The following is a 13,255-nucleotide window of genomic DNA, read 5'->3' on the forward strand; positions in this document are numbered from 1 at the left end:
GTTCCCCAAGTGCCCTATCTGCCTCCTCTTTTACAACAATCCTGGACGCAAACACCATCTTTTTCTTTTGGATTTCTTCTGTGTCAAATCCAATGAGGTCTCTGGTATGAGAGTGGAAGTCTTGTATAGCAAAGGCTGATTCCATTTAGCCTGGAATCCCCATCTCTCCATGCACTCCAGCACTCAAGAGAAAACTCCAGAAATAACAAAAACTGGTGAGGATTCAAGGGAGACTTTTATTGCCAAAGAAAGAGACCCTTTGTGCTTTATGGCTATGTCTGAATTACTGAAGAAAGAAGTCTGGGGACCTCCTTGTCCAGTAGCCTAACACAGCTCATGTCCACGTGCTTAAACTCTCTCTGTGTTTGCTCTAAAAAGAGCAGTCCCAGACATACTGCCTCATGAGACTGTGTCCTAAGACACATGCTCTGAGCTGAGCCTGGACATGGTCAGGAAAAGCACAATCAAGTAAAATCAAGGCAGAAAATGAACCATCACTCAGTTCATAAGCCAGTGCCTGAAGCCATGCCTTGCCCTTCTTTAGTTGGCTAACATGGTTGAAACCACAGAGAACACTCAGTGCATGTCACAGCACTCTTCTTTTGGGAAAAGCAAGCCAGAAGAGACATGATCACAAAAAACAGACCTACCTCAGCATGGCTGCACCAGGGCTGCTATCTGGCAGCAGGGAAGGAATGCAGAATCAAGATCAAGAGCAGCTGCAATCAAAGTGGTGAAACTGCTTGAATATAAATAGCAGTAAGCTCATATCCTATGTATCTGGACTGCCATCTTGAGTCCCAGCTTACACTTATATCATCAGAAATGGCCTACAGCAACAGACCATGGCTACAGGCTCCACAGCACTTGCAGCACCACAGCTGGTTCTTGTTTGTAAGAAATGTAATAACTAAAGCCAGATGCAAGGGAAAAAAAAGAAAATTAAATGCACTATGGGGTATACAAGATTTTCAAGGGCTCAGCAAGATCCACATTATATGGGACTTTTCAGTTTGAATTGGAATAGACATTGTCCCTTGGGCAAAAAAAAATAATAATTGTGAATATGTAATTGCTAATGCAGACCTAGCTTTCTGGCCTACTAATTGTCTTCACCATTCAAAAACAGACAGTGGACGGAAATGTTCCTCACTCAATTGCCTACATAACAGTTTTTCACGGGGAGGTATTTCCACTTTTGCTCTAGACCTGTTTGTACTTTGCATGCAATTATTTTCTGCTCCCAGAACATTTGGCCATTTGAATCCCTCAATTAGCTCAACACTCTGACACTTCTTTTTATAAATACGACACTGGCTCACGCCCTGGAACAACTAACAGATCACTCCATTATCACTAGTAGGGCAAGGAGCAACACAAACATATCAGAATAATTGAGAAGGCCTGAAAAAATTTCTGAACCCCAAGGAAACAATCTGCGTCCAATTTTCATCTCATTCCCATCTCCCTCATAGCACTCATTGTCAATACCTCATTTCTGGTTTAAATTGATGCAACACAGGGTTTAAAATAGCATCTTCCAAGATACTGTGATGAACTGAGTAGTTCTGGGAAGACAATGTTACCAGAAATTACCCAGGTGACTTAGGAGCCTGCATCTCATCTTCCAGTGTCTCTGACAGCCACGATAGCAGACACTCCAAACCGGGGTAGATGTCTCTGGGGGCTGAGAAGTGTGTCCACTCAGAGTAGGAGGTAAATTGCTTCCCAGTATGTTCCCTCAATAACCATGCAACCCAGCCCATACAGCTGGATCCACTGATGCTGTGCTGACCTGCATCTAACTTGCTTCTTCTGAGTGAGAGAACTGGCTGCAGGTCAGACTTAGCCCTAGATGAAGTTTAAAGCAGATAATACTTATGGCCATCTGAAGAACTCGTTTAGACACCTTTGCACATACTCATACATTTCCATTGTCCACATTCACCATCCTATGTCACAAACAATTCTGCTTAGGCTTGCAGGGCCAGGCTTCAGGCAGACCCTCATGGATCAGCTAGGACCACCCACCAGTTGCAGGGCATCTGAGAACATAGCATGCCTTAAAACTGTATGGGTAAAGAGAAATATCACCAAGAAAGACACTGGGAAAAGAATCTGTTTTCAATTTAGAAAATAATTGTCTGCCTTCCACAGTGTGTGGCGTAATCATTCAGCTGAAATCCTTAGTCTGGTGGGAGTTAGTCTACAGTTCTGCATTAAGACTAAACAACTGAAAGAAACAAGCAGCACAAATGGATAGTATTTCTGCTGTTCCAAAGTGGTGAGGTGAAGGCTTTTCCTCCCAGGAGCTATTATCTATGAAAGTGTTTCCAAAGCAAACCAGATAAAATATTGTGTGCAAGAATGTTAAAGGCGACTGAGTTCTCCATTTATGTTCATCTCAGCTCCTTGGAGTTCTCTGGCATAAGATTGGATTAATGATTCATTTGTAAGCCTCATTTTTAAATCTTCTTGTTAGTCATCTCGTAAGATATGTTATTTCCTAAACAAGCAGCTCATCCGACTGGATAAAAGCATCCATCCACCCTTGAGAATGGAAACTAACACACAAATAAACCTCAGCATTATTAGTCTTTGCTACCCAGTGCTATACACTGTGTCTATAGCACCAGGCAGAAATCCAAGATCCCAGGCCCCAGAAGCAATTCAGCTGTAGCACTGTGCCAGGGTTAGCTCCAGCCACCAGTAGGACAGGGATCAATGCCATGCTCAGGCTGGCTTCCGAGCCAGTGGAGGAATCACCATGCTGCACCCATGTTATAGTCCTGCTGTTCACGTCACAGCTCAGAGTGGGCATGCAAAGAAATGATTAGGCCAGTTCAGAAAAGAAATCATCCTTTATTTCAGGGCAGCTTAGGAAAATGAGGTAGAGGGAGATCCAGAGGAAATTTAACCCTGATTATATCAGTACAATATACTTACCTCATACAAATGCAAACTATGTAAGATCACACCCTTGTAATTCACTTGAATTTCCCAGTTTTTGCAGGTATAAGTGACATCAGGAACCACAGAATACAGAAAGTACTGTAGAGTCAGCTACAAAAAATATTTCAGGAGAGCCTGGTGTATCTCGGGCTCTGACCGTCATGTCAGGGACAGTCTTCTTCAGTGCCTGTTAAAAGAAGGTGAGGTAAATAATTTCTGGAGATCTCAGTGATACACTTCCCATCAGCTCTGCAACAACACTACAAGAGTTACACAATGGTAACAGCTTTAAGATCCAAAAGTTCACGAGTCCATGTGGATCTAACATCATACATGTAATGCAGGGAGGTTGCTACACAGGGAGAGCAGGCGCTGTCTGAACAGCAGAGATTGCTCCCAAGACTAGCTCATGCATTTCTCACCAAATGCACAATGAGGTGGAAAGTCCTCTGTGGAGAACAAGTTACACATAATAGACCACACAAAAGCAATCCTCTTTAATTTTCTTCTTATCTTCCAGTCTTAGAGTGGCATCTTAATAGCTTTGTGTTTCTGGCTGCTTATACTATTGCTGTAATTAGTATTTAAAAGAAGTCAATTTAGATATTTACAATCTTCTGTTTTATTTTGATAAGCACAGTTATGTTAACTGATACACGCCAGGCACAGCCACACCTTCAAGAAAAAAAATGGAAATTTTACCCTTCATGTAATCTCTCCCATTTATTTGTTGTGTCATATGAAGGATAATTAAAGAACTGTTATATCTCCAAAGGACTTACATAGAGCTGGCGCATCTCAACGGTCTTACAGACAGACAGACAGACAGACAGCCCTGCCTTGGCAGCACCTCACAGAGTTCACCAGCTTTCAGTCAGAAGGACACTGATCTTTGTAGATATGGTTCTGCCTCCTCAGGGCTCTTCATTCAAAGCTCATAAAAGCCAATATGAAGTTTGCTTTTAGTAAGTCTTCTAAGGCTTTTCTTTTTCAAGTAAAAGCTATTCTTTTCCTATGGATATACCTTCTTTACTCAATAACAGTCATCACTTCTAGCTGACCCATCCTCTAGAACAAAACGTAGCTTCTTGTCCCCACTGCTGACCAGGGGCCAGACACAGGCAGGGATGCTGGCATCTTGAACACCACAAAGCAATACGCAAGCACCAGGGCAGAGAACGTAGGAACAGACTGAAGCTCAGCAGTGTGTGTGGTCTTCTGCAAAAGGGCCATGAAGTATACTCAGAGGAAACCTGCTGGATGTAATTCTTGTTTTCTCCTGCATCTTGCTTTCTCCTGCCAAACCTAACTCTCAGAATACATCTGCATAGGGGATACTTTATTTTTATTTTCTCATTGCAGGGATGCCAGGAAGGATTTTACCGTACCAGCTCAGGAAAATGCTCTCCTTGCAACTGTAATGGTAATGCAAACAGATGCCTTGATGGATCTGGAATCTGTGTGGTAAGAAATTCCTGTCTCCTTTGCCATTCCCTCACTGAACAACAGCACACTTGGTTTTGGGTTTCTATTGGTGATAACATGAATGCTTTCACCATTGCATGAGGCTTTACACAAAGGAAATATTTCCCAGGCAAACCCAAGAAACTGTGGGCCATGATCTGACTCTTCTATTAATGCCAGTGCTCAGTTTCAATACATGGGAAAAACAGTATCTGTCCTGCAGGATTGTTTTTGCTGAAGGGCAATCATAAGCAGGACCAAGATCAAAACATTAATAAGATTATCTTAGCCAAATTTCATTCTCACTTACTTAGGTTATCCCTGAGGATTCCAAACACTTTCTGCATGTAGTATTTGCAAGAGTCAGTATGCTGGCGCAAAATTTCAGTCCTAAGGAATATGGAAAGAGTTTTGTATTCCCCAGAGAAAAATGCATAAATTCAAACAAACTTCATTCTCCCCTTTATGAATACAATACTGTATATCATACAAACAATTTACAGTGATGAGTGACCCCTGTGAACGTCTATGCATGTGTTATCCATAGTAATTCTGCTGCATCACAGCCTCCTGCTGTGAAGGAACACGAGGAGGTTGAAATAACACACCAAGCAAAGAAGATACTGAACTCCAAGGTAGTATTACAATTTCCCATATGTTCAGGCTCACTCATCATCAGCTCATACAGAAAGCTGTGAGTTAGCATTAGTAGTTGATCACTCGTAGCTCCAGAGCAAAATTCAAGGCAGTAAAACTAACCCCGATTACTAATGGATAATCTGAGCAGTAATACATTAGAGAAAAGAAGGAAGTTAATACTGTAATGTATCTGAACAGCATAGCAAGAGCAGACATTAGTGTTCACTTTACAAGCTTGTACAGAGCCCAGATCTCCTGGTTTTGCAATGGACTCACTGTGTTACTTTTGACAAGTCATAAACCTTTGCCCTCCGTTTATCTCTTCGTAAAATGACCTTATAATATTCACATACTTTGCATTGCTGCAGCCTCTGTCAAGTTTTCAGTTATGTATAATTCCCTGCTCCATGGCATATTTCCCATTCCATTCCCATAGGAGGAACACGGTGCAGCTGTTCAGCCCAGGAATAATTATTATGGCTTGGCCACTGTAGCGTGCATAGGATTGGTTAGTTTCTGCAGAATATATATTGGCTTTGTGGGTTAATATTAAATTTTAAAAAATAGTTCTACATTGTAAAGCATTCTCAGCTATTCTCCTTCACATGGATATCATTTTTGGTCATGAGACAATGAGAAGAGGAAACGTCCAATGGAAGAGTTGGGAACAAGAGTAAGAGTTTTTCAAATCTCTGCTTCTTGTGATTCTGTTGACCAGAGAATTTCTGGAGTAGAATATATGTGGCAGGAAAGTGGTTATATCCTCAGTTTACAAACACAACAGAAGACTTGCTTCCTGTCTTCTACAAAAATGAGGCCATTGTCAAGAGCTGAGGAGAAGAAAAAAAAAAGGAAAAAAGATGAAGTTGCTGTATTAGCAGAAAATAATCTGAAAGGACATGTGTATTTGTGACTGATGTTCCTCCAGGATACTAAATTCCATGAAGTGATGAGGTAGTAAGAAGAAAACTAAGAGCTAAAGCCTAGTTTACTGCTTGAGTTCAAATAAACCATTTGAAGGCTGGTCTGAATGATTTAGTAAGCCATTATGCTCAGGCCATTTACTTCTCAATAAAGATGAACAGAAAAAAAGTTTAAGAAAAATAAGAGTCAAAGGGAAAGGGAAAGAGAGCGGTGCAAGGAAAGAACAGCAAGAAAAGGGGCTTAAAAGGTATGATAGCTGAAAACAGAATCAGAGATACGCATGGGGACAGCAACAACAGGGATTTTCTGAGGATGCAGAAATTGCCAGACAAGAACTTCCATCTCCTGACTGGTGAAACTGGTAAACCACAAAGTGCAACTGAGAAAGCTTGGGAGAATAAATGCTTAGAGAAAGAAAGATATTATTTGGAAAAACACCAGGCAGAACCAGGTTAGATGAATAGATGTGAGTAATTTGAGAAAAGGAGTCTTAATTGTTAAGACTCTGATTTTGTTAGAATCAGTGGAAAAAGCAGCTTTCCCTAAGGACCATTCTGGAGAAACACAGGAATGGATCTGATCAAAGTGTTCTAGGAGACAAGAATGGGACAGAGAGGAGTAGATGTCTGCGTGGCTGGGAATTTCTGGGAATTGATAGAACCATGTGGTATTGAGTGTTCATTGCTTTCTCCTCCTCCAACTTTTAGGAAATTATTCCAATAAATCTTGCAGTGGTAACCACCACACCTGATAGTAAGACATAAGACTCTCTGCATTCAGTTAGTTTTTGAAAGACTGATAAAAAGAAAAGAGAGAAAGATTCTGTATATATCCTTTACTGTGCTTGTCATCCCGCATATATATCCATACGAAATTGTTATGTCCCTGCTTCTGATACACAACTCTGAAGTTTTATCACTTACGGACTCCCCACTGGCACCCCAGTTACGTTAGCCCTGAGTTACAAGCATTACTGAACATCCTTAGCAGAAGATCTTTAGACAAACTGATATTCAGAAAAGCTGAAAGATTCTACATTTGCATGTTTATTCATACAGTAGAATTATTTAAATATGAAATATATATATACTTTAACTGCTAACAATGATGGAAGACAACAATAAAGTAATTGTAACACTGTATTCAGTTGATGAATTATTATTTTTTTGCAGTTTAAATAATAACTAAGCTGTAAGACCTGAATAAATGAACAAGTCTCAGGCAGTATGAAAATTAAAAAGTACTCTACTTTAAAAGGAATTAAATATAAGGGCCAGATTCCATACAATGCTCTAAGACCTTCATATTATGCAAATATGCATGCAGTTCCCACTGCATACAAATTAATGAAATTTTCATTGCCCTTTGCCTGAATTTTTCATTGCCTTTGCCCTGAATTTGAAATCAAATAAAATTAAACCCCTATCAATGATGTGTTATGATAAAGTACTCACATCCTTAATTTCTGCTGACATAGATATCTAACTTCTGCTCCTGTTTTAAAACTTCTCTCAGCTTGTTCATAGAGTGTAAATCAAACCCATGAGTCTCTAAAAGCTTATCAAATGACACAATCAATAAATCAACAATCTCATTAGGTAACCAGACAGAAGAAATTAGTGCAAAGAGAGCCATTATTGCATAGATGTCCACATAAAACTGGTGCAGAAATCAATCATGTGGTCCTGTGATTAAAAATGAAGAGCCACTCAGTCCATTTTTTAGTGCAGAAAATCACCCAAGTATTAGAAAAGCAGTCAGCATAGCATAAACTCCATTTATGATATAATACAGTACAGATGTCAAATAATGCTCCATTTCAAATTCATTGTGATGCACGTAAGGCCAATAGGGGAAGAAACACATTTTTGATGCTGATTTTATACTTTGATAATTTAATGTAACCTCCTCAGTCCTAGCTAAAAGAAGAAAAGGGAGGCACTTTTAGGACCCTGTAGCTTTTCAGTTTGGAAACATGCATTTATGTGGTGATAACTGGATGAAACTGTAATAGCTAAAAGTGGCAGTCTCCACACAGAGTGATGTCCATTCCACCTTCATAAAGCCCAAGTAATTAGGTTTTGTTACCAATAAAATACAAAGATGCAAAGTCAATGTTTTGCCTCCATCACCATCCCCAGATCCTACAACACCAGCAATCCCCAGGCAAGCTATTTCTTTAGAGTGTCTCTGTTGAAAATTCAGCCATGGGAGTATGCTTCAAATGACTTCCAAATGACAGGCTGAGAGAGCTGGGGCTGTTCATCATGGGGAAGAGAAGGCTTTGAGGTAACCTGATAGTGGCCTTTCAGTATCTGAAGAGGGGCTATAAGAAAGCAGGGGACAGACTCCTAAACAGGGTCTGCGGATACAATAAGGGGAAATGGTTTCAAGCTTAAAGAGGGTAGATTTATCCTGAATGTAAGGAAAAAGTCTTTTACAGTGAGGGTGATGAGGCACTGGAAGAGATTGACAGAGAGGTGGTAGATGCCCCATCCCTGGAGACATTCAAGGCCAGGCTGGACCAGGCTCTGAGCAACCTGATCTAGCTGTAGGTGTCCCTGTTCACTGCAGGGGAGTTGGACTAGATGACCTTTAAAGGTCCCTTCCAACTCTAAGGATTCTATGATTCTATGGCGACTTCGTAACTGAGCAGAATGTCACAGCAGCCATGATGGTCATCTCTGAAATGAGTAGTATACATACTATGTGCAAGAAGAAAAATGAGCAAGGATTTACTATACTGAAAAAATATATTGCATACGCTATGAAGGAAGTTACTTGAGACGACTGCACAGTATTGTGGCAGTAACTTTGAAGAGCATGATGAAATGGACTGAAAGTTTTAAAGGATTAAGAAATTACAAAGATGGATATACAGGCAAAATTTTTGTTGGACTGAGTTATTAGTATGCTTTCTGTGATTACTTCTACTAATGGAGAGTAAATATTATTCTGTGGCTAGATCTTCATAAATGCACATGGATTAGAAAGAGCAAGTCCAGAGAGAACATTATAGCAGAAGGTGCAGTGTCAGCCTGTTGGTACCTACCTAAAAATCTCCAAGTGCTTCATTATTATATGTTCCATATATTTTACCTGTAGGTATGGAAGGCATCCAAAGACTACATGAAAATAGATAGATAGATGGATAGATAGACAGATAGATAGATAGATAAGATTTTGGGGGGAATAAGAAAGGCTAAAGGATCATAACAATGGAGAGGATATATTCACTGATATCCTTTACAGACGTTTATTGAATTTTTGGCAATAGAGGATATTGTCATGTAAGTGATTTGTGGTATAGTGTTTGAGTTTACAGTTGAGTGGAAAAGTTGGAACAGATTTCGCAGTTCTGCCCGAGAGGATAACATGTTCCACATGATTGCCAACGCAGGTCTGGAGAACCGCCAGTGGATCTACAACCATCCATCAAACACAAGCACAAAGCAGCAGGGAGCAAGCACGAGTCTTCAGATTATTAGGTACTCTAGGCTTCATGAAGAGCCTTGCAGCTCTTACAGCTCATTATTTCCTTCTTTAATGATGGACTACATCTTTAGTGCCCGAGGTGATACATGGTTGGAAAGCTAAACAGAACTACAGCAGTCAAAATGGCTGTCAAAATGCAGCCATTGTCCAGAGTGGTTTTGTACGCATTAGTTGTCAGAAATGCCACAGATAATAGCCTTAGTGCCTCAGATGTAGATGTTTCCCTTCCTCTTGGCTCTCTTTTAACACAGAATATCTGTTGTCTTTACAGTTTTACTATTGCAAACTTGCAACAATAACACTAAGATGTGAACACTTTGTTTTCTTTCTCTGCATAGCTTCCACAAGTCTTGTATTAAGCCAGACCAAGGCTGCAAGGAACACTGCCCTTGCTCACATGCCAGCTCAGCAGCACTTCCAACACTAAGCCAAGACAAGTGGCAGAAGGAAAAAGTAAAGGGCCAGGTGTTTTGGCAAGACATCCACTCCCACTTCACTCAATATAGGACAAGTTCTACAAATAAAAACTTTGACATCGATTGGATACCCTTACCCAAACCAGATCAGGAACTGGGTTTTGTTGCTATTCTCACTATTTCATGTGTTCAGTTGTCTTTACTTTAGTAGATATTTAGTACACAATATTTAGTATTTCTTTCTAGTCCTCATCACGTCCATATCAAATTCTGGAAACTAACACTGCAGCTCATCCATCCACAGTTGCTGGAAAGAGAAGGATGAAATCATAAAGATGAAAAAGATAAAACATAAATACCATGGCTTTGAAATCATTATGCTGAAGTAATTTTTTTACTATTATTTTGGGACAGCAATGAGTTTTGGCATTCTGGCGTGGGCAGTACTATGTAGATCTGTAACCTCAGACAGGAGGGCATCTCTCAGATTTGGAAAAGTCTAAACCTACATCCAGATATCAGGCCAATCTCTACTGGCCTAGCAACAAATACAGAGTGCACAACAATGTAAGCCACTTTCATCACTCTATTCTTATAATTTATTTATATGCATATATATATACTTATTCTGCTTTGACAATTGCTGCTCCATTTACAACTATTACAAGACTACCTCTCAGAATTATAACTGAAAAAAGAAAAAAAAAGGCCACTCCTGCTATCTGGTAACAATGACTGTTTTCAGCTGCAAATGAATATTCAGAATTCCCAAACAAGGTTTGAGGACTCTTCCAGATTTCACAAATAATATTTCAGAAGATAGGACTTTATTTTACTTTTAATTTTTTTGCTCACTTTATTAGCCTCACTAGAAGCAGTGCTGGCTATTAACTTTTGTTGCCCTGGAGAGGCTCGATACTACCCAGCATGAGGTGCCTAATGTCATTCCGTAGTGGGTCCTGTCTTTTTCCTTTAACTCTGGAAGAGAAGTAGAAAATTCGCAGGCTATTTTATTTACCTGTGGAAGAAGTACATCCTGCCTAAATTGTGCTGGAATAAACTGTGGAAATAACCTCCCCAAAGTAATTGTCTAAATGGCACATTTAATGAAGCCACTGTCTTTGAAGACAATAAGAGCTCTGTTCTCTTCAGGATCTTAAACTAAGTTGGGGCAGATTCTACAATCTTTGGTAATATTTATTTGCAGAAACGTGTTTGTCTTTTCCTGGGACAAATTACAGTTTTACTTGTCACTGTACTTGTCACTTGCCTGAAGAGAATGAGGAAACTCTTCATTATTATTTGTGAACAAACGTTATTACAGAGCAGAACTGCATCACACTAAGTGCACTATGATCTCAGAACAGCAATTCCAGCTTTGCTTTCCAAGTAGATGAGCGCAGGAGCTCAGTGCTGACAACCACTCCTAAATGGCTTTGCACAGCACCTTTTCAAGTGCAGATGTGTGAAATATGGATGGTTACAGTTGGGGCCAAAGGTAGAAATGCTCCCCCTGATTGATGATACTTCATGAGATCAAAGTAGGTCAGCGAGTGGAAGCATTTTCTAACAGGAAAATGCACTTCAGCCAATCAGTCATAATACAGGTTGCTGTTGGTGTAACGATGGTGAATGATGGTAGCCTGTAACCTCACATAGAAGCTTTCAGAAGCCAAGCTGCTATTACATTTGATTACTTTCTCTGAAACTGAATTGCCTGTGAAGAAAGGACACTTCTACCTATTTTTGTTCTATGAAAATAAAGGCTGTATTAACATGGGCATCTGGAAAGAATTCAGCTTAGAATTTTAGCTTAATGTAAATTTAAAACCTAGTTTACAAATCCCAGAGCATTTAAAGAGCATTGCAATACTTTTCACTGCATGGCTGTGCCTCCTTTTGTGAACTGTTTCATGTCTCACTCTGTTCTGTATAAAGATAGGCAGCAATTTCCTGTTAGCTTCAGTGCTTGATTTCCTAAGAGACAGATCTAATGACTATTTTCTAGAGATCTTTACTTCGGTCTTCCTTGCTATTCATAGGAAACCTATATATATACATATGTATGTACATGTATAGAGTTTCGTTATTTGTAAAAGTAGACACCAATATCACTAAACATGTTTCTACAAATTTGTAAATACTTTTGAAAGAGCCTCTGAGACAGGAAAGGCTGTGAACAATCGCACACAGTCAGATTTATGACAACTACTGTAAATGAAGTCTTTCATTCTAAAGCAGGTATGAATACTGGGATGAGTACCCCTTGTTAACTCTTAGAGCAAAGCACTTCTTTAAAAGCCAGTTTCTCAAAGAAGGCTATAAATGGAATTCTATTTTTTATCCCATGATTATTTCTCTGTTAGAAGTAACTGGTTCAGCAGCAAAACATTTTTTCAAACTACCAAACTAGTGCCACTTGGCACTGAGAATCCCTCATGGGCTGCAGGGAGGGTGTCCTGCGTCCCTCAGAGATGTCTCACAGGCTTACTGTAGTCAGCAGCTTTGTTGGAGATGCCAAGCTAACTCAATATAAAGAATATATGGACACTTTTTATCACTGTAAAAATGTAATTCTAAATACCCACAGGAGTGCTGATTTGTTAAATAAGATAAAGCCACTTTTAGATAATCACTAACCTGAGAAAAACCACAGAAGTGCCTCCAGCATTCAGCTACCAAGGCCTTTCGGGTAAGAGGGCCTTTTAGCATTTCCCTTCAGTTTAGAAGATGAAAAGTACTGCAGATGTAAGGAGCAGCATCAGCTACCCTGCAGCCCTCCTGTGTTCCTCACAATAGTACCTGTGATTTGGAAACCAGTAATGGATTTATTCTGCTAATGCCCCAATGTTGTTTGGGGAGCTGAGGCCAAAAGAGGTGATGTGAACTGCTCAGAGAAAAAATGAACAGAATGACGAAAGCTGCAAATGAATGCAGCCCACCTGAGGCCTCTGCCAGCACTTTAGATACAAGATTCTAATTTCTCTTTGAGCTCTCAGCTCCTACGCTCTCATCTTTTTCTTGCAGTATATCAAAATTGCATTTGCATTGAAGAAGGACAAATGCAAACTATTTTTAAGATGGTGTTTGCCTTCTGCTGCCTCCTGGTTCGTGCTGCATGCCGCAGCGGCCACGCAATCTCTGTGCTCCTACAAGAGGAGAGGGCAAGGACCGGACATCTCCCAGGGGCTGCCCGTGGCTCTGCCCTCATTTACTCTTCTCAGCCCCTCTGTTCTCACCAGGCTTCTTTCCTTCCCCTCCTCTGACTCAAAATGTCTATCTTCTCTCGTCTTAGAGCCATTTTGTTAACAGTACTTTCTGGTTTTGTGCATACTAAATACTCTCTTTACAGCAAATATTACTAT

The 13,255-nt window shown here is 40.1% G+C and overlaps 1 protein-coding gene across 1 annotated transcript in view; it reads left to right on the forward strand.

The window, feature by feature from the left end:
* LAMA4 (laminin subunit alpha 4) overlaps positions 1 to 13,255 on the forward strand; it is a 94,912-nt gene that overhangs the window by 17,139 nt on the left and 64,518 nt on the right. The window contains exon 2 of the mRNA XM_021391121.1: positions 4,315 to 4,416. Within this exon, the coding sequence (XP_021246796.1) occupies positions 4,315 to 4,416 (102 nt within the window). The remainder of the gene's footprint in view (positions 1 to 4,314; positions 4,417 to 13,255) is intronic.

Source organism: Numida meleagris, chromosome 3 (assembly GCF_002078875.1).
Source record: "Numida meleagris isolate 19003 breed g44 Domestic line chromosome 3, NumMel1.0, whole genome shotgun sequence".
Lineage (NCBI taxonomy): Eukaryota > Metazoa > Chordata > Aves > Galliformes > Numididae > Numida > Numida meleagris.